We start from the raw sequence: 27,526 nt of genomic DNA, 5'->3' as shown, positions 1-27,526 counted from the left end.
TCTGACACTGTGGCATAATGTTCCCAATCTCTTTCCTGCAATCCGCATCATCATTCTTGTTTATCTGGCTGATAGTAGATGTATTTTTGATAAATTTAAAGATCAAAGTGGCACTGTACTTGAGCACAAATTCATGGGTGTATATTGAGAAGAGCAAGGGACCTGAGCACACATCAATAAGGAGCACCAATGATGAGGATAAGATGGAGGAGATGCTATGACCAGATCAGGAAGTCTGGAAAACTGACGCAGATGGTGGCTGCAATGTTAGAGTCAAGAGTGTTTTATTGTCATACTAGATTAAGTGGGACCCGTTGGGTCCCAGCTTCACACGGGAGGGCTGGTCTCACAACACAATATTCCACCCCTCCACCAATTCCAAGATTGCTGGCCAGCGTGGTGGGGGGGTGGGGGGGCTTTCTGGATGGCTAGCATGGGGCGAAGGGACTGTGTTCCAGAAGGCTAGTATGGCCATTGTGGGCCGAATGGATTCTTGGGCTGGCAGCTCAGCCACTCAGGCCAGAAATTCTGCCGAAAACAGGTGAGAGTTACAAAAGGCACACAGTTGCAAAAGGCACATAGTTGCAATAGGCACACATTTCAATAGCCACACAGTTGCAAAAGGCACAGTTTAAAAACGCATAAAGGGCAGTCACAGGTCAGTATTTTCAGTGTTCCGTAGATTTCCAGCTCAGACTGAGTCGTGACCCTCTCCCTTACCCGTCTTGCAGACACTGAGCCACGCCCACACTTCAGGGTTTTATAGCTCCTATGACTATCGACCAGTGGCACTAACGTCTGTGGTGATGAAGTGCTTTGAGAGGCTTGTTATGCTGCACATCAACTCCTACCTCGACAAGAACCTCGACCAACTACAGTTCACATACTGCCACAACAGCTCAATAGTAGATGCAATTTCACTGGCTCTTGGACAATAAAAACACCTACGTCAGGCTGTTGTTTACTACAACGGTGTTTAATGCCATCATCCCTTCCAAGATGGTTACCAAGCTCATGGAACTGGGCCTCTGCGCATCCCTCTGCAATTGGAATACTCAACTTCCTCATCCACAGACCACAGTCTGTTCAACAATTAGTACGGGATCACCTCAAGGCTGCGTGCTCAGCCCCCTGCTTTACTTACTCTATACCCATGACTGCTTAGCCGGTCATAGTGTGAACTCCATCATCAAGTTCGCCGATGACACCACTGTGGTTGGACGAATCACAGATGGGGACGAGTCAGAGTATAGAAGTGAGATTGACCGACTGACCAAATGGTGCCAGCACAACAACCTGGCTCTCAACAAAAGTAAGACCAAGAAACTGATTGTGGACTTTAGTAGGGGAAGGATGAGGACCCACAATCCTGTTGATATCAACGGAACGATGGCGGAGAGGGTCAATAACTCTAAATTTCTGGGAGTGCATATATCATAAGATCTTTCCTGGACCCAGCACAACGATGTAATTGTAAAGAAGGCACATCAGCGACTCTACTTCCTGAGATGATTACGGAGGTTCGGCATGTCGAAGAGGATTCTCCTAAACTTCTACAGGTGCACGGTAGAGAGCATTCTAACTGGTTGCATCGTGGCCTGGTTCGGCAACTTGAATGTCCAGGAGCGAAAAAGACTACAAAAAGTTGTGACCGCTGCCCAGTCCATCACCGGCTTTGACCTCCCCACCATCAAAGGGATCTATCGTAGTCGCTGCCTCAAAAAGGCAGCCAAAATCATCAAGGACCCACACTATCCTGGCCAGACACTTATCTCACCACTGCCAACAGGAAGAAGGTACAGAAGCCTGAAGACTGTAACGTCCAGGTTCAGAAACAGCTTCTTCCCCACAGCCATCAGGCTATTAAACACAACGAATAAGCTATGAATTTTGAACTGCAAAATACTATATTATTATTTGTTATTTGCACTATATTTGTTATTTATTGAACTTTTCATTTTTTTCCCGTTATATACAATGTTTCCATATTCACATATTCTGTTGTGCTGCAGTAAGTAAGAATTCCAATTTCCCGTCCGGGACATATGACAATAAAATGTTATGTCAAAGAATTGAGAGATGAGTCTAGTAGCTTAATAATCAGTCTACTGTATCAACTAAACATAAGGAATCTTGTAATTTATCCATTCATTTCAGGTCTTGGAAAATATTGCAGCTTATTTTAGTTTCAATCCTAATATTGATGAAATACACCAAACCACCTTAATTATCATAACTAATTCATCATTTATGTTATAAGATTTATGCCCCATTCATGTAACAGAATGTTAAGTGCGTACATGCCTACCATTCAGTAACTTTTTTTGCATCACTTCCAGTACTTGCAAACTGCGGGGTCACAGGCAAATATTTTAATGAAGAAGTTGACGACTTACCAGATTCAACCTGCAAGCAACGCGCAAGAGTATTACCACAACATAGATGTGCAACTTTGCGACTATTTTCAGGTAGATGTCTTGATTGACCCAGATCGGAACAATGTGATGTGGTACTTTAAATCTGCTTGCTAAGGATTATCATAAGGATTATTAATTGTAAAACAATAATTGGAAAAACGGAGTACCTTCAGAACAGGATATATTGCTAGGATGGAGAAACAATATATAACAGGGCTTATAAAAGCTAAAACAAAATCTCAGTACATGACTCATCCAGAACCAATGGTCTATGATAAGAAGTGCTTTATGTTCAAAGTACATCTAATGGGGACTAAAGATTGACACAAAATGCTGGAATAACTCAACGGGACAGGCAGCATCTCTGCATAGAAGGAATGGGTGATGTTTCGGTTCAGACCTGCACATCTAATGAGGACTGCATGATAAATCAGCTTTTGTTTGATGCTGAAAATTTAACAATGTGAAATGAAGGAAGTTTTTAGATCAATGGAGAGACAAGTGCCTTTACGAAAAATATATTTGGAGTCCGCCTCCAACAACAGTAATGTTGTCCTTTTCTTTATTATCTTTATTATCTTTAGGCCTGGGCTACATCAGTGGCAAAATCAAGTAGTTCTGGAATGTGGAATGCACTTCTTGTGTCAGTTTTGTCAGGAGGAATTACAGGTATGTGACACCCATTTGCTGGGTGCCTCTTTGCAGTTGGTTGGGTGGTCACTATATGCTCTACCAACATCCAATCCAAATGTTCAGCCATATATGGTTATGCGCAAAATGTTGTTTGCGCATTAACCACTCCTGTAATTCTTCAAACGAGAGGAAAATCCCCTTCTCGTAAATATCTCCCAGCGTTTTAATTCCTGAGTTTTCCCATTGTGCAAACGCCTTATCTAAAGTAGATGGTTTAAACGTGGGATTGTTGGCGATTGGTAAAAGGAGAGAGAAATTTCTCAATTTAAGAGTTGATTTCAACTGTTTCCAAATTCGTAGGGTGCTATGAATTATCAGATTTTTCTCTGACGTTAATTTATTCAGATGTATTGGAGAAAGAAGAATCGCGCCTATATTGAAAGGCGAACAATCTTCCCTCTCCATTTTTAACCAGTTTACTTGTTGACATGTATCATCCATCCAGTAAATTAAATTTTTAATATTAGTTGCCCAGTAATAGAACAGAAAATTGGGGAGTGCCAATCCACCGTTTTCTTTAGGTTTATATAAATGTCGTTTGTGAATTCTATGAGTTTTATAATCCGAGATAAAGTTTGTAATCACAGAATCAAGTTTTTTAATAAAGCTTTTAGGGAGATAAATCGGTATTGATTGAAATAGATAAAGGAGTTGTGGAAGGAAGGTTAATACAATGTTCATCTGCCTTTTTCATGGTACCGTTGAAAAGGTTTTGACGTGGATGACTACCCTCAAGTATTTTGAAAGTTACGCAGAAGCAAAATGATTGTGTGTTGAGAAGATTTACCAAAATGAATATACAATAATGGTGCCAAAACATTAATATATATAGTTTGCTAACATAATCTACTGAATTCTCACAATTCTTCCAAATATTTATTTGACAGAATGGACTTCTGAGCTTTTAGCAGATGTTGCCATATTGTACAGCACCTGTTCAGACATTGTGTCTGCTGATATTCCAGTATGTGTGGAGGTAAGACAAATCTATATTGTTCCTTTTATTAAAATGTAAGAATGAATCAAATTCCAATATCTGAGTATGTTTGGTGAGGTTGCAATGGAAGTGTGGACTTGTTAGAATGAAACACAATGAATAAATGACACTTATTGCTGTTATTTCCATGCCAGTGATAAAGAAAGAGGATGGGACCAGAAGACATAAGACCTATTTGCAGACAGAAAGCCAAGATCTATAGTTAAATTTGCTGTTGCCTCACAGTACCAGAGACCCAGGTTCGATCCTATCCTTAGGCGCTATGTGTGTTTGCACATCCTCTGACCACATGAGATTTCTCTGGGTGCTTCAGCTTCCACAAACAACCTCTAAGACATGTGGGTTTGTAGGTTAATTGGCCTCTATCTATTATGTGCGTAGGGATTTGATGAAAAAATGTGATAACATAGAATTTGTACGAATGGATAATTGATGGTCATTGTGGACTCGGTGCAGCAAAGGGCATGTTTCCACATTGTATCTTTATTTTTTACCCAAACTAATTTGTTAATGAACTTTTCACAGCACAAATTAGATTGTACTTCACTGGAACTCCTTGAGAATACAAGGGGATTATTTGATAGAAAATGGGAGGAGATTGTCATCCATCCATGTGTCATTTTATTTGGTCAAATGTTGGGAAGAGCAATTCTGGGTTGTTATCTTCTGGGTCACACAGAGATGTATACGAGCTGCTGGTCTAAAAAATACTTTGGATGCCTTAAACATAGACAAGCGAGTTTTGGCATAGTTTTTGGACACAAAAGAAACATTGTTCAGATTTTGTTTTTACTTTAGGCAATCGCTGAAGCCATTCGAGCCCAAAGAAAAAGTACGGAGTTTCTCAAACTGGATTCAGAGGTAAAGAGCAATTCTGGGGACCAGATAATATGGAGCTTGTGGATCTGTGGTGTTTAACAACAACTGTACCTTGACAACATAATTTCCGAGCTAGCTAAGTGAGATGGTTTATTGTTTAGATGATACCAAAAATTACTTTACTGGGCAATTAAGAAATTAATTGAAAGCAATAATTGGATGCATGCATAACAAATGGTTGAATTACTACTGGTTGGTTTTGCATCACCTGAAGCTGAATTTTACTCCTGTGATGGTTTCAAGTTGTAATTCCACTTTCTGAAATAAGATTGTTATTGTAAACCAAGCATAGTTTTTCTAGAGAACACTTTCCATGCACCTTATCCCAAGAACAAGACATATTTTCTATAACTGGAAATAAGCTTGAAAAAAAACCCATTATCATCTGTGTAATCTGGCCAATGGTCCATAATTAAAGGGACCACAAATGCTGCTGGAGTAATAAGACTTGCTTGTATATTTTACTTGTGGATATCTTTGAATATCAGCCTAAATTTCTCATCCTCATGAAAGGGGGCACAGTGACCTGGGTTCAATCCTGAACCTGAGTGCTGTCCATGTGGAGTTTGCACATTCTCCTTGTCACTGCGTGGGTTTCCTCCAGGTGCTCCGATTTCCACTGGCTTCTGTAAATTGACCCTGGTGTGTCGGGGGTGGATGCGAATGGGGTAACATAGAACTAATGTAAATGGATGATTGATGGTCAGCATGGATTCAGTGGGATGAAGGGCCTGTTTCCACGTGGTATCATCAATTAATAAATCAAGATCACAAAAATTAGGTCCAAGACTAAATCATTTTGCCTTCATGAAACAACTGCATTTTTCATTATCATGGTATTTCTACCTCAGGTCAATTTTTCTGCTCTCTGTATCAGTTGATTCTCTTAATATCGTGAAGCCAATCTATCTCCGATTTCAGTGAAAGCAACGACTGATCCACAAATTATAAACCCAATATGATTGTGTTTATAATTTGTTTGGTTGTTTTGTTGTTTGTCTTTTGCACAAAAGTCCGCGAGCATTGCCACTTTCATTTCGCTGCACATCTCGTATGTGTATGTGACAAATAAACTTGACTTGACTTGACTGCAGAGAATCCCAAAATTTAACTTCCTGCTGAATGAAATGTCTCCTCATTTCATTCCTACATTGTTCACTCTTTATACTGAGGCTGTGACCTCCTGGTTCTAGGTTCCTCAGCCAAGGGATTCTCTGTGCACCCACCCTGTTGAATCCTGTAAAAACATTGTTAGTTTCACTGAGATATTATCTGTTCTATGAACCACCCAAAGGAATTGCCTAATGTTATTTTTTTAAGATGTTTGCAATGCAAAATGCAGTACAAAATGTCCTTAATCCTTTCTAAACAGTGCTGAATAACAAACATGGTAAAATAATCAAACTTTTGTGAAATCACAGCCCTTTAGAACATCTTAATTTAAGGTCCAGAGAAATAAGGTACAGAGCATTTTACTTTTTAAGTATAAAATTAATACCCATGTTGAAAGTGTTAAACAGTTCCAAAGCCATCCAACTATGTGGATTTATTTGCATTTTGCAAATAACTTTTACCCACAATTTCATTATACTTTGAATTTCTGGTAGTCCTTTTACCACACCACACCCCTGGAGTTGGATAAACAACAGTAAAGAATTTATTAAGCAGGACAGAATAGACTACCAAGAACTAAATTGGAGGTGGCATTAATTGGAAATCTCCAATTTATCTGTGTCACTAAAAGTCTGATCTTGACCACTTCCTATTGTTCTGTATATTGATTTTAGAAAAAAAGCTGCCACTTACAGCTGTGATTTTTGGCCATCTTACTCATAGTCCCCCTCTGCTGCGTAGGATAAGAGGATTTTTCCCATCGATGAAAAATAAAAGAGTTATTAGTGTTTAAAAAATGTTGAGATTCTCTCTGATGAAGACCACGCTCCTTCTGGAGGGACTATAAAACCCAGAAGTGTTAAGTGCCTCAGTCAGTCTCTACAAGATGGGGGAGCGAGAGGGTTACGTCTCTCAGTCTGAGCGGTGAATAACACTGAACACATGTCTACTAAACTGTGAGTGGTTTTATTGACCTGTCAGTGCCCTTAATGTGGTTTGAAAATATAGTTTGGAAATGCTAAACTGTGTTGCCTTTGGTTTGGAAATGCTAAAGCCGTGTTGCCTTTGGTTTGGAAATGCTAAAGCCGTGTTGCCTTTGGTTTGGAAATGCTAAAGCTGTGTTGCCTTTGGTTTGGAAATGCTGAAGCTGTGTTGCCTTTGGTTTGGAAATGCTAAAGCTATGTTGCCTTTGGTTTGTAATTGCTAAAGCTGTGTTTAAACTTGCCTAGCCTAATTAAAGTTGCCTTGCCTAATTAAAGTTGCCTTGCCTAATTAAAGTTGCCTTGCCCAATTAAAGTTGCCTTGCCTTCTATATAATTCAAAGTCTTGACCACTTCCTGTTTGCACTTTATATTGATTTTAGAAAAGTCGCTTCCACGTACAGCTGTGATTTTTTGCCATCTTACTCCCCCTCCGCTCATCACGTGCTGAGGATTTTTTCCATCGATGAAAAATAAAAGAGTTATTAGTGTTTAAAAATGTTGAGATTCTCTCTCCTATCAATCACACCATTAAGGACACCCCTTCTAGTGGGAGGGAATATAAAACCCAGAAGTGTGGGCGTGGCTCGGTCTCTGCAAGATGGAGGTTGGAGAGGTCACGACTTGCTGTCTTTAGTGGCCTTGCACCCTGCTTGAAGCGGTCGGAAACTGCATTTGAATTTGGTGTCCTTGCACCCTGCTTGAAGTGGTAAGAAACTGCATTTGAATTTGGTGGCCTTGCACCCTGCTTGAAATGGAATTTCAAAGAATAGCCGTGAGTCATCTGCCAGCCCACCAGCCTTGAGTGAGTGAGCTGCCAGCACAACAGGCTTGAGTGACTGAGCCGCAAGCCCAAGAATCCATTCTATGACCATACTGGCCCACAACACCCATACTAGCGCTCCAGAAAGCCCCCACCCCTCCCCCCTCACTGGCCACCAATATTGAAATTGGTGGAGAGGTGGAATATTGTTTTGGGGGACCAGCCCTCCCATGTGATGCTGGTACCCAACGGGTCCCACTTAGTCTAGTTTATTTATAAAATAAGACACACAGTGTTGGAGTAACTCAGCGGGTCAGGCAGCATCTCTGAAGAACATGGATAGGCGACATTTCAGGTCTTAGTTAATTATAATCTATTCTATCATAGGTCAAATGGCTTCTCTGATGTATACATAATATATATTATAATTATTTATTATAATTTATAATGTAAGAATAATATAATATGAGAATGTAAAGTTTAGGTATGTTGCAGAGGGGAAATTTGGACTACAAATTTATTGCAATCTTTCTTTTAACCAGGCAGCAATCTCTTGGCTGCTGTCTCAGGAGAGTGGTGAAACTGGTGAGAAATTCCAGAATTTTCTACAGAAGCATGGCTTCCGCTGCCTCAGAGAAGTAAGTATTGTAGTACAATCCAAGCAATGTGGACGAGTTGACCATGCTTGATTTTACAGCATTTAGAAAACTAAATATGCAAGAAATTTATTGTCACATTGCATTTTCCATGCCCAATTTTGGAATTGGGAAATTAGAAAAAAAAGTGCAAACAGATTATTCTGTATAACATTTGGATTGGTCCAAGTATGAATAGTTTCAGGTGGCTGATGCATAAACCAGCTCGTCTACAAGATCTCATAATGTACTTTTATTTTGTATGTAATTTGGGCAAAGGATTTAAGGTATGGCTGGTAAATTAGTTGATGATGCAGGGGTGGGAAAGTAAGTCATGAAGAGGACACAAGGAAACTACAAACAGATGTAAATTATTAAGTGGAGGGTAGACACAAATGCTGGAGTAACTTAGTGGGCCAGGCAGCATCTCTGGAGAGAAGGAATGGGTGACGTTTCGGGTTGAGACCCTTCTTCTGACTGATGTCAGGAGAGTGAGCGGTACAGAGATAAAATGTAGCCGGAGATAGTAAGACTGATAGGAGAACTGGCAATGGGAAGGGGATGGAGTGAGAGGGAAAGCAAGGGCTACTTGAAGTTAGAGAAGTCAATGTTCATACCACTGGGGTGCAAGCTATTCAAGCAAAATATGAGGTGCTGTTCCTCCAATTTGTGCTGGGCCTCACTGACAATGGAGGAGGCCCAGGACAGAAAGGTCAGTGTGGGAATGGGAGAGGGAGTTAAAATGGTGAGCAACTGGGAGATCAGGTAGGTTTAGGCAAACGGAGCGTAGGTGTTCAGCAAAACGATCACTGAGCCTGCGCTTGGTCTCGCCTAAGTGAGCAGACAAAGTTCTGGCACATGGGATTTACTGCAGGAAAATGTGAAGTTGTTCATCTTGACAGGAAAAATGAAACACATACAGCATATTATCTGAATGGTGAGGATGATGCTTTGTGTGATGCACATCCACTGCTCACAACTCTGCAGTTAATTGCTGTCTTCGGTAGAGGTTATTGGGGTGGAAGATTGCAACCTTCACGTGGTCTGCCTTGTTTCGATGAATGCAATCAACCCGGTGTGCACAATCAAATAAGATCAAATAGGACAAGTTGTCCTACAACTTTAGGCTGTGCACGCCATACACAAGAAAAAGAAGATGGTAGAGGTTATGTTAAACCAAGTTGTGATGCATCCCAATGCTTAGCAAGTTCCACATTCCAATCACACAATGACATCTCAGCAGATCGTGACCTTAACTATATTCTCGACATTTTTTTGCAGGCTGAACTGCATGAAAAATCATGGAGGAATGATCCAAAAAAATTACTACCAGCAATCCAGGCAACTTTGCAGAGTTCCAAGCCAGCTGTTAAAAAAGCAGTGTGGTGTCCAGAGGAAGCTATTGGTTCCTTGAAGTCTAAAGTTACATGGATTGGAAAGTATGTGAAATGAGTTAGCATACATTGCTGAAACATATTGGTCTTGAATTCTGGAGATGTACCTTGGGTGGATTTTCATTATGGGAGTGAAGTGAATCTTCTTGAAGGAAAGAACAGATTGATTATTGTCAGTGGGTGATGATATCTTCCAAAAAAGAATGCAAGGATTTTGCTCAGAATTTCTTACCTTAAGAGTTATGATTATGATCAAATCACTTCTCTAAATGGCTTGATAATGCTCCAGTGCTGAATTTTGGGATATTTCCTTTGATAAGCATAATGTACATGTGCACATTGTCATTGTAGGATCATGCTGCGCTTGTTGCTGCCAAAGGCAAGGAAGGCTGTTGCTGATAGAGAACTAATGAAGGCCGAAGCGATTAAAATGAATGATATCTTTAAGACTGCCTATTGGAAGCTGGCCAACCTTATGGTACTGGAGGTGAGGATTCTTATTCATTTATTGACTTTTGTTCAACAAAACGGACTTTCATTTTATATCTGTTCAGATTGTGAGAAATGGATAACCAAAGAATTCTAAATTTATGTACATTAAATCCTTTTCTGTCTACCAAACGTCCATTACACATATCCACAGGTTTAACATTTCATATACATTATTCCACTGTATACTTGCACAGTCTTCCTCACAGTCCACAACTTCAGAAATCTTGATGTCATCTGCAAATTTACTAACCAACATATATACATATTTATATATATATATATATATATATATACTAGACCAAGTGCAGACCCGTTGAAATGGACCCTTCAGCCCATCACATACATGGCATCGACATTCATCACATGTGCCCACATTAGGATAATAATAATAAATAATAAATGTTATTTATGGGCGCCTTTCAAGAGTCTTAAGGACACCTTCCAAAATTTAGCAGGTAGAGGAAAAACATGTAAGGGGAATGAAATAAATAGTAGAGACATGACTAGTACACAAAGTAAAGACAGAATTCAATTCAAAACACAATATGAGACAATTAATGCACAGATGAAAAGGGAGGGGGACGTGGGGCTAAGGATAGGCAGAGGTGAAGAGATGGGTCTTGAGGCGGGACCGGAAGATGGTGAGGGACACGGAATTGCGGATCAGTTGAGGGAGGGAGTTCCAGAGCCTGGGAGCTGCCCTGGAGAAGGCTCTGTCCCCAAAACTGCGGAGGTTGGACGTGGATGGAGAGGAGACCGGCTGATGTGGATCTGAGGGACCGTGAGGGTTGGTAGGGGGAGAGGAGGTCAGTGAGATATGGGGGGGCCAGATGGTGGAGGGTTTTGTAGGTGAGGATAAGGATTTTGTAGGTGATCCGGTGGGAGATGGGAAGCCAGTGAAGTTGTTTGAGGACTGGAGTGATGTGATGCCAGGATTTGGTGTGGGTGATGAGTCGGGCGGCTGCGTTCTGGACCAGTTGGAGTCGGTTGATGTAGGTGGAGCTGATGCCAAGGAGAAGTGATTTGCAATAGTCCAGTCGGGAGGAGATGAAGGCGTGGATGAGTCTTTCAGCAACGGGAGGTGTGAGAGAGGGTCTGAGTTTGGCGATGTTGCGGAGATGAAAGAAGGAGGATCATATCCTTCAATACCTTGTCAATTCAAGAGCCTGTCTACATCCCTCTTAAATGTGGTGATTGTATCCAATTCCATCACCTTCCTTGGCAATGTGTTCCAGATATAAACTAATCTGTTTTTTAAACTTCCCCTCAAATCTCTTTTTAAAACTACTTGCTGTCTCCTTAAGTTTGTGCTCACTTGTTTTTGATACCCCTACTGCGGACAAAAAAAAGATCCTGATGATCTATGCCTCTCATAATTTAAATATCTCCATCAGGTCATTCTTCAGCTTCTTAGGGAAAACAAGTACAGTCTATTCAATATCTCCCCATAAGTCCTGGTGGTAAATCCTCCAAACACATAGACTGCCCGTAAAAGGAGTTAATCAAAAACGGATCGTGGCACATATATAGAGGGCCAACTTATTATAGACAATAAGTGCACGAGTAGGCCATTTGGCCCTTTGGGCCAGCACCGCCATTCAATGATCATCCCCGTTCCTGCTTTATCCTCATATCCCCTGACTCCGCTATCTTTAAGAGCCCTATCTAGCTCTCTCTTGAAAGTATCCAGAGAACCAGCCTCCACCGCCCTCTGAACATGCTTCCTGCCTCTAGCGTGTCCAAACCCTAAATAATCTTATATGTTTCAAGAAGAACCCCTCTCATCCTTCTAAATTCTAGAGCACTTTGGTTGCATGCCCCCCAGACAGGGGTTGTGTATTCAACTCCTTTATCCAACTAGTCTGATTTCAATGGGAACATCAGCTACTGCATGGCACTACATTTTAATGTGCTACATGGTTCCATTTTATCAAAAACCCAAATGTGTGATTAAATATTCAGTGAAATGATGGTATGCTGCTGGAAATTTGTTCTGGTTCCATCATATATATGATGTCTAGCGCACTTCTAGGTCACCTGAAGGAAACTCTGCATGTGAGCCAATTGTAATAGTCTATTGTACTGCATACATCAAATTATTATAATTGGCACAGTGCACCCAAAAAGTCAGGAATGAAGGGTTGTTTGTTTTGGAAGTCATTTATTCTGTGGCCAGTTCTGTGAGAACCAGGAACACATGCTGCTTTCAAAGAAAACATTTTGGTCTAATCAGGTGTATAATTTTACTTTATTACCAATTTGTCAGTAAAGGCAATGTTCATTAAAGGAAATGTGTCAAACCTTGCCACCCACTTGTTATTCTTGCCGCAAATGTTTGGTCATTTAAACGGTCTGCTTACCACTTCATTTCCTTGGGTATATTTCACCATTCAATTAATTTAGTTAAGAGATACAGCAAGAAAGCAGGCTCTTCGGCTCACCGAGTCCGCACTGACCAGCGATCCCCGCACATTAACACTATCCTACACACACTAGGGATAATTTACACATATACCAAGCCAATTAACTTTCAAACCTTGGAGTGTGGGAGGAAAACAAAGATCATGGGGAGAACGTACAAACTCCATACAGACAGCACCCATAGCCAGGATCGAACCCAGGTCTCCGACACTGCAAGCGCTGTTATGCAGCAACTCTACCGCTGCGCCACCGTGACCGCCCTGTCCCATCTGTTCTTCAACCTAATTTTCCAGCCTTATGGGCCTGTCCCACTTAGGCCATTTTTTAGGCAACTACAGGTGAATAGTTTGTCGTCACATGTTTGCCGATTATCGCTAGGAATAGTCTCTTCAGTCGCGCAAAACGTTGTAGCACCTTTCTGGTCGCCGCTAAATTTTCTACATGTTGAAACTTTTCGACGATAGTGGGTTTGACGCCAATGAGCGAAGCTTGACCTCTTGACGTAGGTGCTGTGGTAGGTTGTCGCCAGGATGACGTAGGTTGTCGCTGGTTTTTCAGCGACCTGCTATGACTATGACAGACGTCGGCAGTTGCCTAAAAAAATCGCCAAGTGGGACAGGCCCATTAGCTCCACACTTCTTCAAACTGAAATCCATTGCCTTTCATTTTTTAGAGTTCCCGTTGTCTCAACACTCCCAATCGTTGGGATATTAAACATTTTCCTTAAAATTTCAGGGTTATTTGCCAGATGAGGATTTGCTGTTCTTCTTTACACATTCTGAAATTGGACAAGTTTTTCAGCAGAGATCAGCAACAATGATCACCAGGTGAGGCACAGATCGATTCATGTTATTTAGTTAATGTTAGAGTCATAGTCTTCAGTATTCAGTATTTACTTTAATGTCATTTTAACTGAGTACTTACATACACAGATGAAACGAAAAATAGTTTCTCAATCAGTTCCCGTCAGTGCAGTTAATAAAAGCAGAATAAATACATATAGCTTTAAAAATTAAAATGACCATATCTAAAATAGGCCTAATAATTGAAATAAAGACAGACATCAGACCGAACAGTGGCTTTGCTTTAACAGGTGCCTAGCTGGAAAGGGAGTGGGGCACCAATGATCCTACTGGCTGTCTTCACTATCCTGTTAAGTTTGTTTTGCTCATAAGCCTTGCAGCTCCCAAACCAAGAAGTTTTTAGCACAAAATAAATGATTAAGCACTCATTAACGTTAATCCAGCTCTCCGAGATCCTCGAGTTCAAGTCAAGTTCCCCGCGATTCTGTCATGCATGTTCATGCAAGGAACAATTGCCGTTGCCAATTAACCTCCCAACCTGCTTGTCTTTGGCATATGGGAGGAAATAATAGCAGTTGGATGTAACCAATGGGGTTGGAAGGAGACAGTACCAGAGATCTGGACTGAACACAGGCCACTGGAGCTGTGAGGCAACAACACCACCATGCCGCCGAGGCACAGATACATCTTTTTGCTTAAGCACTGACTACCATCTCAGTAATCTCCATGTTAATGGTCATCTTACACATGTGTTCTCTCGCTAATGCAGAGCCCAGCTTCGAAGAAAATTACTGCGGAAACAATTGGATCTTCGGTTTAAGGAAATGAACATCAGTAAACCTCAGCCGATTGAACAAGGCCAAAGTGAGGCAACCAGAGGAAAGATCACACTGAAAGGTAGGCAGTGATTTGTAATGTTAATTAGGGAAGGTGGCAAGTTGAATTTAATTTACCCCATCAGTCTTAGTGTAAATTTGTAATCAGATTTAAAGATTTAAAATCCTTAATATAACAGGAGTTTGTAGTGAGAATCTGGAAACCTTCTGTTATTGGGATCTGGAGCAATAAGGCACAAAGCTTTTGCCTTAATTGCTTCTCCTTGTTTTTTTTTTTTTGTTTAAAATCTCAGACATGGATAATTCTGCCCACGAAGTGTGCTTCTACTTTACACTAAGTTTAGTATCCGATGTCTTCACTGCCAAATTTGTTAATGGCACAAAATTGAATGGAATTGTTATTTAGAGAAAAAAAGTAGATACAGCATGGAAAAAGGCCCGTTGGCCCATTACATCCACTCCGACAATCAACCACCCACTTACACTAATCCTACACTCATGCAATCCAAATTTATTCTCTCCATGTTGCCATCGATTGAATCTCACCCCTCTCACCCTGTACATAGCACGTTCTAAACTTCCCCAGCCTAGTTTCAGTCAATAACATACTGAATCAAGCACTTGAGCAACTAAACTTTATTTTGGATAACACAACACAAATTCCCCTATACAATACCTAACCACCGCAGGTTCGATCCTTGTAACATCTTGGCCAAGCCCTTCTAGCCTTGTGCAAGCAGCAGACACTCCAAAAGGTCACGCAGTCCCAAGCGTTCTTCCAGAAGATCAACATCTGACCTTGTGGGAGTTACCTTTAGTAGGTCCCTGAACCTTGAGGGGCCGAACCACATGCGGGTGGTCTGTATACAGTCCAATAACAAATATCGATTAACACAGTACATGATAGACAGATCCCTAACCCAACTCAATGTGTGGAATTCTCTGCCGCAGAGGGTGGTGGAGGCAGGTGTGTGGAATTCTCTGCCGCAGAGGGTGGTGGAGGCAGGTTTTCTGGATGCTTTCATGAGAGAGCTGGATAGGGCTCGTAAAGATAGCGGAGTCAGGGGATATGGTTTATTGTCTATTGACACTAAAAAGGCAGGAACGGGATACTGATTGGGGATGATCAGCCATGATCACATTGAATGGCGGTGCTGGCTCGAAGGGCCAAATGGCCTACTCCTGCACCTATTGTCTATTGTCATAACAACACAGTAACTAATACAATGTATCCAACAAAGCTTCTAGATGGAAGTTAACAGAGATGAATTATGCAACATGTGCCTAGGGATTCAGACAACCCAGTCAAAGCTCAACATCTTAACCAATCAACAACTGTCCGAATAAGGCTTTGCAACGTTATTTACACTATGTATATCTCGTTTGCATTGACACAATCAATTCCATGCAATTTACACCTTATTGTAAGAACCTGCAGATGTCCCATTCTTTCCCTGCAGCTATTATCGAGGCCACAGACAAACTGGCACCATTCAGCAGCTTGACCCAGTTCTGCAAAAGGCACTTGGCCAAAATAGCCTAGCAGCACACAAGCCTTTACTTAATTTAATGTTCTGGTTGCTCCAATTTGGCCAGGATTAACGCCCCCACAGATTATAATGCTCAAAAGGGCAATTTACACTGGTCACAGGGAGAAAGTGCAAACTCTATACAGATAGCACCGGAGGTCAGATATGAATTTGGGCCTCCAACATTACAAGGCAGCAGTTGCACAAGTTGTACCACCGTGCCACCCCAGTGCCTTATTTCTATAAGGTTGTTGCTCAAGTCACTTCAATGAACAGATGTTATGCTGTCTGGCAATGATCCAAGTGTGTTACTTTTGGTTTGAGACCAACTTGTTAAACAAAACCTCAAGGAACTCTTGTAGCTTCACGTACCAGTAGTTTTCTTTTGACCCATGGCTGAATTCTCTTCCAAATTAAAATCTGTATTTTCAAATAGAATCTGTATTTCCAAAAACAAGAACAAAAAATATAATTAGAAACAGCACTCTTACGCATTGTCTCCCCCTCCAAAAGAAATCTGCAATCCCCTTTGAGCACCACTAGCAGTTGCTTCTTTGTCTTAAATTAGGGTTAATAAGGAGCATCTATCTCAAACACCGGAAATTGGAGGAACAGCACCTCATATTCCGCCTGGGTTGCTTGTGTCCGGATGGCATGAAAGTTGAATTCTCCCAGTTTTGCTAGCCCTTGCTGTCTCCTCCCCTTCCTTAACCCTTGAGCTGTCTCCTCCCATCCCCCCCGCCTTCGGGCTCCTCCTCCTCCCTTTTTCCTTCCTTCTCCCCCCCCCCACCCCACATCAGTCTGGAGAAGGGTTTCGGCCCGAAACGTCGCCTATTTCCTTCACTCCATAGATGCTGCTGCACCCGCTGAGTTTCTCCAGCATTTTTGTGTACCCGTTTCCTCCAACCAACTCTCATCCAAATACAATCTTGTAGCTGCAGAAAAGCATCTTTTATTCAGATAATAGATGCAGAGTATATTTTATGGTCTGCTACAGAAGTGTCATGCTATCTTGCCTGCACCTCCGTATTTTGGGTATTGGTTTAGTCTTACCACATGTACCGATATACAGTGAAATCTAGGCAAATCATATCAAACGTAGGAACCGAGATAGATACAAAGTGCTGGAGTAACTCAGCAGGTCAGGCAGTATCTCTGGAGAAAAATGATAGATGTCGTTTCCGGACAGAACCCTTCTTCAGACTCCTTGAAACTGATGAAGGGTTCTGACCCAAAATGTCACTAAACCTTTTTCTCCAGAGATGCTCATTGACCTACACGAGAAACTCTAACACTTTGTGTCTATCTTCGTTATAAACCAACATCTGCGGTTCCTTCCTATTCACAGGCAAGAACATCAGCTAATGCAAATAAGAAAATAAACAGAGTGTGGAATATAGTGTTTCAGATACAGAGAAAGTGCAGATAGAAACAAAGTGCGAGAGCAACAACAAGGTAGATTATGTCTATTGTGTTTAAGAAGGAACTGCAGATGCTGGAAAATCGAAGGTACGCAACATTGCTGGAGAAACTCAGCGGGTGCAGCAGCATCTATGGAGCGAAGGAAATAGGCAACGTTTCGGGCCGAACCCGTTGCCAGATTATGTCTATTTATGGGTTTAATAACCCAGGGGAGAAAAACTGTTCTTCAAGGGTCTGTCTCACTTACGCAACTTTTTCGGCGACTGCCGGCACCCGTTAAAGGTCATTAAAGGTCGCCGAAAATTTTCGACGTGTTGGAAATACAGCTCCAATTAGTTACGATTCTTTGGGCGACTACTCACGATCATCCAGGCTTCACCCCACGACATTCACCTGTATGGTCTTGAGTAGTTTCCTAGTCACCCAAAGAGTCATAGTGTCTTTCTGGTCGCCGCTGAATTTTCAACACGTTAAACATTTTCGGTGACCTATGATGGGTGTCGGCAGGCGCCGAAACAGTTGCGTAAGTGGGACAGGCCCCTAAATCTGGTTTTAAGCTTTTGTATCTTTTTCCCAAACAGGAGAGTGGAGAAGAGAGATCGGCTGGGGTGTGAGTAGTCCTTGGATTATGCAGTAGCATGAAGTTAATTAGGAGAGGGCGGGCTAGGTTGTTTGATAGACTGGACTGCATTTGCAATACTTCAATATTTTTTGCTGTTATGGCAGAGCAGTTGCCGAACCTGGCACCTGGATAGGTCTGCGCTGGTCTGTTCTGAATTGTGAGCTGATTGTATTCGGAGTTCTACAACATTGGAATCCTTCTCTGATTTATGAGAGAGGGGAATAAGATGAAAAAACTGGATTGGAACCTCTTCAATGGAGAGTGAAAATCTCAGAAGGCAGACCTTCCCCACATCAGTAGATTCTGCGGCCTTAGACTTGTTTGATATTTGTTTCAGGTATGACGGTGAGCCAGGGGTTTGTGAAGGGGACAGCTCGTGTTGTGAAAAGCATTCTGGAGGCTGCCTGCATCCACGAAGGGGATATTTTAATTACAACAAGCACAGACATAGGCTGGAGCCCATACTTCCCTCTGCTCAAAGGGATGGTCACTGAAATCGGAGGACTGCTATCACATGGTAAGATCGGCAAATGTTAAAATGTTAACCTTTAACATTGACTGGTCCCAAAAATATTCAAAAAGGAATAGGAACAGGCTCTTCAGCCTGAATTGTCTGCCGATCGAGGATAAACTACTCTCATCTGCCTGCACATGTTCCGCCATTTTTTGCACATCCATGCTCCTAACTAAAACCCTCATAAATGTCAATATCGTATCTGCCTCGACCACCAACCCTGGCTGCAGATTCCAGATAATGACCACTCTCTGTGTAAAAAAACTACCTCGTTTAAACCCTGCCCTTTTCACCTCAAAGCTATGGTGTCTACTCTTATAAATACGAGTGTTAATAGCTTATAAATACGAGTGTTAATAGAGTAACAAGGCCACACTCAGTGTGGATCATGCCTTGGGTCTGCATTGCCCAAAGGTCATCAATATATAATCCCAAGCTTGGGGACTTGCCCATTGCAAATTAGTTCTGTCTCTTGACAGAAAGGAGGGGTGGCATAGTGGCGCAGCGGTACAGTTGCTGCCTTATAGCCCCTAAGACCCAGGTTTGATACTGACTACGGGTGCTGTCTGTATGGAGTTTGCACATTCTCCATGTGACCATGTGAGTTTTCCCCCACACTCCAAAAATTTACAGGTGTGTAGGTTAATTGGTTTTCGTAAAATTGTACGTTGTCCCTAGTGTGTAGTATAGTGCAAGTGATCGCTGGTCGGCATGGACTCGGTGGGCCGAAGGGCCTGTTTCTGCGCTGTATCTCTAAAGGATAAAGGAGCTGAGGTGCTTGAAGATTTCAGGCTCATCAAAAACTCTATAGTTAGCGCTGTACTGCTTAGCCCATGGTGTTGAGCTTAATTTTAGATTAGAGATACGGCACGGAAACAGGGCCTAAGGCCCAACGGGTCTGCGCTGACCCGTGATCCACAATCCACACACATTAACACTATCCTACACCCACTAGGGACAATTTTTACATTTACCAAGCCAATTAACCTACAAACCTGTACATCTTTGGAGTGTGGGAGGAAACCGAAGGTCTCGGAGAAAACCCACGCAGGTCACGGGGAGAACATACAAACTCCGAACAGACAGCACCCGCAGTCGGGATCGAACCTGGGTGTCCAGCGCCGCATTCGCTGTAGGGCAGCAACTCTACCGCTGCGCCACCATGACCTAATGTTGTATAGATTCCTGGAACATGGACATGTATCCCATGCTGCTGCAGAAGATAAGGAAAGAGATATCTGAGAGTCACGTTTGCAACATCATATACCTCGGGGATCAGTCAAGGACACTTGCTGTTTGTTGGATACATTTAACGAGTGCATGCAATTACATGGCCATGATTAGTAGGTTTGCAGATGACATCAACTTTAGTGGTATTATTAAAAAGGTGTGTAGTCTTTGACTTAGATTTACCAGGGTGACTTGATAAAATGGCAGAACTATGGTGGATGGAATTTAATCCTGAAAACATGAGAAGATCCTGACTATGGGTGCTTTCAGACCTCTCCTGGTAGCTAAAAAACTAAAACTAAAGTATCTCTTATTATACTATGAACAATTGTAAATTTAGCAGATATTTAGAATAATGATTTGGAACTCAATGGCATGCTGGGTCATTTATATTACAAATAAATCATTTGCTATTCTTTTCCTATCAGGTGCTGTGGTTGCACGAGAATATGGGATGCCCTGTATTGTAAGCTGTAGAAATGCAACAAGTCTGCTTGCATCAGGTAGGCAAAATACATGGCATTTTAAAATTGATTTTTTCACTTTAGCAAAAAAAAACACCTGAGGGCCAGAAATTCAACCATACAATTTCTGTTCCTTTGTGGCTGATGTGCTTGGGGAAGGCTCACTTGCCCATATTTTTGGCTGAGAAGATTGGTTCTGCTCAGAAAAAAAGTAATGATTGCTAGCAGTAGAATATTTGGAATAAGTTGTCCATTTGGAGTTCTCAACCTACTTCACCTGCTAACATTCTAAAAACCAATCCAACAAACACACAAAATGCACTGCCAACTATCAGGCTTGTTGTTATGGTTCTTATTCACATACAGCACTTGGAGCATGAACAAAAACAGAACTAATGGAAGAACTCAGCTAGTCAAGCAGCTTCTGTGGAAAGAGATACCAGTTAAAGTGACAAGTCAGTGACCCTTCTTCAGAACTGGGGGAAGAGTGGCAGCAAATCCTAAAATGACACATGTATTCCAAATGTCTCTTTTCAATTAGTTAGCTAATCCATTTTCCATGCTAATATGTTACGGCTAATCTTATCTTGTGTAATAATCTTTTAAGTAATATTGCATCAAATGTAAGTACTGGTTCCCACTTATTTTCCCTTTCTCCTTTATCTGACGTTTCTAACCTCCTCTAAGAATGCTAGGAAATTTACCAAACATGATTTTCCTTCCATAAAACCATATTGAATTTTATAAATATATACTGAATTTTATGAATACACATCATACACACCAAATGTGTAGGAAGGAACTGCAGATGTTGGTTTAAACCGAAGATAGACACAAAGTGCTGGAGTAACTCAGCGGGACAGGCAGCATCTCTGAGGAATGGGTGATGTTTCGGGCTGAGACCCTTCTTCAGACATACACACCAACGCACGCACACACACAAAACCAAACAAACAATAAAAGTGCAAAAAGATAACCTGGACATCACAGTTTACAGGCTCCTATATCTTCTTCTTGATGGCAGGTTGTGAAATGAGTGTGTGGCCAGAGTGGTTTGATTGTACTCAAGTATGGTATGATTTTCTGGAATTGCGCACTTTTTTTAATGTGCACTGTAAGAAAGTTGTTTACTTTATCTCGGTACATATGACGATACTAAATGAAGGCCATTATTCCAATCTTCTGGAACATCACTAACCCAGCAAACATTGGCACATTGTAGCCAGTACAACCACTTTCACAGAGCCCAGAATGCAGGTGACATGTTCAGATTCAGATTCAGATTCAGATTCAATTTTAATTGTCATTGTCAGTGTACAGTACAGAGACAACAAAATGCATTTGGTCTCGGTCCTGTTAATTTGCCTAGTACGTTTTTTCCAGTGATGAGGATTATTTATCTTTCTGTTTGTACACCCCACTGATTATCTATACCAACAGTCATGTTCATAATTTATTCTACTCTGAAGACGAATGCAAAATACTAAGAGGCACAAAAATTTGCAAATGTTGGAATCTGTAGGGAAAATATGCAATATAACAGTTTAGAATCTCTGCCATCTCTCTCAACTCAAGTAGTTGTGATCACCCATTGCCCTGGGCTGACTGACCTACATTGACATCCTCTTAAGAATTGCCTTGACGTTAAAATTTGCATTCTTTTTCCCAAATCCTCCATGCCACCTTATCTCTGTAATGCCACTCTGAGGTCACTGCACTTTTCCAATTTGCACCTCATGCACAGCCCCCTACTGCAAATTCAATTGATCGATAAATATAAAAAAAAACAACTGCAGATGTTGGAGTTCTGAAATTTAAAAAAAGTACAATGTTGTAACCACTCAGCAGATCAGGCAGCAGCTGTGGAAGAAGAAGCAGAATTGTTATTGTTCTAATTATATAGAATATTTGTGTTTAACCTGAGCAAGTGTGAGGTGTTGCATTTGGGTGGTTGACTGTAAGGAGAGTGTATACAGTTAATTGTAAGACCCTTAACAACATTGATGTGCAGAGGGATCTTGGAGTCCAAGTTCATATCTCAGTAAAGGCGGCAGCACAAGTAGATAGGGTGGAAAACAAAATATATGATATGTCTGCCTTCATTGCTCAGGGCATTGAAAATAAGGGGTATTGAAAATAAGAGTCAGGAAGTCATGATGCAATCCCACCAAAACCACATTTGGTTAGGTCACGTTTGGAGTTTTGCATGCAGTTCTGGTTGCCCCATTACAGGAAAGATATGGAGACGTTGGAGAGAGTGCAGAGGTTTATTAGAATACTGCCTGGATTAGAGTGTTTCAGCGGCAGTTGGATGCTGGACAGACTTGGATTGTTTTCTCTAGAAACATAAGAGGTTGTGGGGAGACTTGATAGAAGTATATAAAATTATGAGAAGTGCAGATGGGGTAGACAGTCAGAACCTTTTTCCCAGAATGGAAATGTCCAATACAAGAGGGCATACCTAAAAGATGAGAAGGGAAAGTTTAATGGAGATGTGCAGGGCAAGTTTTCTTACACAGAGTGGTGAGGGTCTGGAACATATTGCCAGAGGAGTTGCCGGAGGCGGGTACGATAGATGTTTAAGAGTTTTTAGATAGACACATGGAAGTGCGGGGAATAGAGGGATATGGATCATATATAGGCAGATGAGATCAGTTTTACTGGGCATCATGTTCGACACAAACATTGTGAGGCAAAAGGCCCATTCCTGTGCTGAAATGTTCTATGTTCTATGTTAACTAGGTAATTAGCCTTCCACGGAGTTGAGATATTAACTCCTGTTTCTCTTCACAGATCTGCTGAATATTTACTGCATGTATATCATTTTTAATTTAACTGATACAATCCTTCAACTCTGGAATTTCCCTCCAAAATCTCACAATCTCCTTATCTCCCATTCCTTTAAAATGTAGCTTAAAACCTCCCTATAACCAAACTTTTGTCATCTGGCCTAATATTTTCTTCTTGTAGTTCTATCATTTTTGTTTTTGTTAATGCTCACATGAAACCCTCAGTATGTTCATGTTATATTGTCACTGTCAGTTATGGTTATAAAAATGTAAATACTTTACTTAGATTAGATTAGATTAGATTAGATTCAACGTTATTGTCATTGCACAAATACGAGTACAGGTACAACAAAATGCAGTTTAGCATCTAATCAGAGTGCAAAGTAGTAAAAATACTGGTTAAAACAATATGTACAATGCAGATGAATTGAACTAGTACATAGGCAAATAAATATATACAGATAAAACGGTATAAAAGATATACAGATAAAAGGGTATAAAAGATAGCTAGCGTCGGGCCTGTGTGAGTTCAGCAGGATAATGGTATTTTGGAAGAATCTGTTCCTCAGCCTGCTGGTGCGAGACCTAAGGCTTCTGTACTGCCTCCCTGATGGGAGGAGGGTAAATAGGGGGGGGGGGGCGTTCCCAAAAAGTGGTTAATGATTTTCCCGGCCCGTCTCAGACACCGTGTGCGGTGGAGGGCATCCATGGCAGGGAGCGGGGCACCGATGATGTGCTGAGCGGTTTTCACCACCGGTTGCAGTGCCTTCCTGTCAGCTGTGATGCAGCTGCTGTACCACACCATGAAGCAGGTGGTCAGGATGCTTTCAATGGTACAGCGGTAGAAGTTGGACAGGATCTGGGGGGGACAGGTGAACTTTCTTAAGCCTCCTCAGAAAGTAGAGGCGCTGCTGTGTCTTTTTAATCAGTTGGGTGGTGTTGTGGGACCAGGACAGATCCTCAGAGATATGTACCGCGAGGAATTTGTAGTTGGAGACGCGCTCCACCTCAGTCCCGTTTATGTGGATGGGGGTATGTCTGCCACCTCTGGTCTTCCTGAAGTCTAAGATGATTTCTTTTGTCTTCTTTGAATTGAGGACGAGGTTATTACTGGTACACCAAGCTGCCAGGTGCTGGACCTCCTCCCTGTAGGCTGATTCGTTATTGTTGCTGATCAGTCCTGCCACCGTGGTGTCATCAGCGAATTTTATGATGGCGTTGGAGCCATATATAGGGACGCAGTCATGGGTGAAGAGGGAGTAGAGGAGAGGGCTGAGCACACAGCCCTGTGGCACGCATGTGTTCAGCGTCAGAGTGGAGGAGGTGAGGTTGTTGATCCTAATAGACTGGGGTCTGGTGGTGAGGAAATCCAGTGTCCAATTGCAGAGGGAGGTGGTGATGCCAAGTCCCCTGAGTTTGGTGATCAAGCTGGCGGGGATGACTGTATTAAATGCGGAGCTGAAGTCGATGAACAACAACCTGATGTAGGAATTGTTATTGTCCAGGTGGCACTCAGGGCAGAGTGCAGGGCCACAGATATGGCATCCTCTTGACCTGTTAGGCCGATAGGCAAACTGATGGGGGTCCAGTGTGGGAGGGAGGCTGGATTTGAGGTGAGCCAGGATCAGTCTCTCAAAGCACTTTGCGATGACAGGGGTGAGTGCCACTGGGCGAAAGTCATTGAGACTCCCTGAAGCTGACTGTTTGGGCACTGGCACAATGGTTGAGGTCTTGAGGCAAGTAGGGACGACACCCTGGGCCAGTGACGGATTGAAAATGTCAGTGAAGACCAGGGGTAGTTGTCCAGCTCATGCCCTGAGCACACGCCCGGGGATGCCATCAGGGCTGGCAGCTTTGTGCTCATTCACTTTGCTCAGTGCGCCTTGTACAGCAGAGGTGGAGAGACTGAGGGGTTGTTCGTTCGGGGGTGGGGCAGCTTTGATGGCTGGTGTTTTGTTGTCCCGATCAAAGCGAGCATAGAAGTAGTTTAGCTCATCAGGAAGGGAGGCCTTGTCTGGGGGGGGGGGGTGTTAACTTTATTGTAGTCGGCAATGGATTTGATGACTTGCCACATGCGTCTGGGGTCGGAGTTGTGTTGAAAATGCTCCGCGATCTGCCGTTTGTATTTGAGTTTTGCGCTCCTGATTCCCTTTTTCAGGTTGGCCCTGGATGAGCTGTATCCCTCAGCGTCACCAGATCTAAAAGCGACATCGTGAGCCTTCACAAGAGTCAGACCTCTCTGCTCATGATTAGGGAAGGTCTTTATTTGTTTGTGGGTTGTGACGTTGTCGGTGCAGGATTTTATCTAGTCCAAAACAGATGATATGTTTGTATTATTGTCCACTTGAGAGTCAAAGGTGGCCTGAGTGGCAAACAAACTCCAATCTGTTTGCTGAAACTGCTCCTGTAGTACAGAGACAGCCCCTTCAGGCCAAACCTTCACTGTCCTCACAGTTGGTTTCACACGTCTGATGAGAGGTGTGTATTTGGGGAGCAGGAACAGAGAGAGGTGGTCAGACTGTCCCAGGTGGGAGAATGGGAGGGCTTTGTAGGCTTCAGTAATGTTAGTGTACACTAAATCCAGAATATTGTCTCCTCTGGTTGGACAGGAGACATGTTGATGGAACCTGGGGAGTACAGTTTTAAGGTTGCAGTGATTAAAATCACCCGCAACAATAAAAGCCCCCTCTGGGTGTGCAGTTAGTTGTTTACTGATAGCAGCTTGCAGCTCTTTCATTGCTAGCCTGGCATTAGCGTCCGGAGGTACATAGACTGCAGTGATTACAGTCGATGTGAATTCTCTGGGCAGATAGAAGGGCCTGCACTTTATCATCAGGTATTCCAGGTCAGCAGAGCAGTGACTACCAGTCATAACAGCGTCCGTACACCATGAGTTGTTTACATAAATGCACAGCACGCCGCCCTTGGTCTTACCGGAGTCCTCCGCTGTTCTGTCGGCCCTGAAGACAGTGCGCCCATCCAGCTCAATGGCGTTGTCCGGGATGTTGTTGTTGAGCCATGTTTCAGTAAAGACCTTGGTGTTGCAGTCTGCAATCCGTTTATGTGAGGTGATCCGCAGCCGTAGTTCGTCCATTTTGTTCACCAGGGACCGAACATTGGCGAGGAAAATGCTGGGCAGAGCTGGTTGGTGAGGGTTTAGCTTTAGCCTAGCCCGATAGCCTCCCCACTTCCCACGTCTTTGTTTACGGTCTCTGTGCCGTCTCCGGGCACTTCCTGTCGGAGGAGCTGGCACGCTAGACCACTGTGTCCTGGTGATCACCGGCGGTAGTTGGAGGTCGTCTAGTGTACTGGTGTACAGAGAAGACCGAGATCCAGAAGTTCTTGACGGCCATACGATGTGTTCGCTTGTCTGTTCCGAGTGAAAAATACTGAAACTAGTAACCAGAATACTACTAACTTGCAAAAACTGTAGAGACGCAGAGCCTCGCGTTGTGCACACAACGCCATCTTGGATAGGGGTAATCCTGAGGAATTTCAAGCTTTATTAAAAAAATAATCTTGACGGCTTGTAATAAAATAAACTTTTTAATGATTATATTTCCGATGTACAGTTACAGCACATTCATAAGTTTGGGAATACTCTCTTGTTTCAATAAATAGTCATTTATTTTATGTTCACAGGTAATACTGTGATTCTTAATGGAACAAAGGGAACTGTGCAGAAAATTGATGAGAACTAAGAAGCTGGCACTCCGCAAGTAAATGGAAACAGGAAAACACAAACCAAGGGGAAATGTGTGCACTCTATAACTAACCTGCCGATATCAACACGCCCGACAGATACATACTATATTATATTAATTTTATTATTGAGAAGCTTGAAAACTAAAGGCTCATGGAATTCTCTGCATCAACTCTGCAATAGACACACCAGACCCAACATTTGTATTTGTTACAAACCATGAGAACAACTGTTTTGGAGCCAAACATTATTGTGGGTGTTGTACTGATGTCCTGACTATTACGCCTCGCTGTTCTTCTTGCTAAACTGTTCCAAACTGATTAGAATCCAGATAACCTAACAACTATGTGGAAAATTACACATTATGTCCTATTTATATACCTTGTTATGTGCAATTAGAGATGGACAATATCTATATAATTAAAACTCAAATCTTGACCACTTCCTTTTTGTACTGCATATTGATTTTAGAAAAAAACGCTACCACTTACGGCTGTGATTTTTGGCCATCTTACTCAGAGTCCCTCTCCGCTCATCAGGTTCAGAGGATTTTTTTCCACCGATGAAAAATAAAAGAGTTATTAGTGTTTAAAAAATGTTGAGATTCTCGCTCCTGTCAATCATACCCAGAAGGCCACTCCCCTTCCAGTGGGAGGGGGAGGGACTATAAAACCCAGAAGTGTGGGCATAGCTCAGTCTCTGCAAGATGGGGGAGGGAAAGGTCACGACTCTGTGTGAACTGTGAATCAACTGAACACATTGAATGTCTACTGAACTGTGAGTGTGGTTTTTATGTGGTGTTTTGTGTGGTTTTATGGTGGTTTCGCCCT

At 42.2% G+C, this 27,526-nt stretch overlaps 1 protein-coding gene across 1 annotated transcript in view; it reads left to right on the top strand.

The window, feature by feature from the left end:
- LOC129705363 (putative phosphoenolpyruvate synthase) overlaps positions 1-27,139 on the top strand; it is a 124,169-nt gene extending 97,030 nt beyond the window's left edge. Inside the window, exons 25-36 of the mRNA XM_055648909.1 lie at positions 2,340-2,468; positions 3,002-3,086; positions 3,998-4,086; positions 4,906-4,968; positions 8,385-8,480; positions 9,759-9,916; positions 10,223-10,358; positions 13,520-13,611; positions 14,357-14,484; positions 18,334-18,513; positions 20,169-20,243; positions 26,636-27,139. Of these exons, the coding sequence (XP_055504884.1) occupies positions 2,340-2,468; positions 3,002-3,086; positions 3,998-4,086; positions 4,906-4,968; positions 8,385-8,480; positions 9,759-9,916; positions 10,223-10,358; positions 13,520-13,611; positions 14,357-14,484; positions 18,334-18,513; positions 20,169-20,243; positions 26,636-26,694 (1,290 nt within the window). The 3' untranslated portion in view covers positions 26,695-27,139. The remainder of the gene's footprint in view (positions 1-2,339; positions 2,469-3,001; positions 3,087-3,997; positions 4,087-4,905; positions 4,969-8,384; positions 8,481-9,758; positions 9,917-10,222; positions 10,359-13,519; positions 13,612-14,356; positions 14,485-18,333; positions 18,514-20,168; positions 20,244-26,635) is intronic.
- Positions 27,140-27,526: the final 387 nt, after the last annotated feature.

This window comes from Leucoraja erinacea, chromosome 17, assembly GCF_028641065.1.
Source record: "Leucoraja erinacea ecotype New England chromosome 17, Leri_hhj_1, whole genome shotgun sequence".
Taxonomy (NCBI): Eukaryota; Metazoa; Chordata; class Chondrichthyes; order Rajiformes; family Rajidae; genus Leucoraja; species Leucoraja erinaceus.
This window is presented reverse-complemented; position numbering and strand designations above follow the sequence as displayed.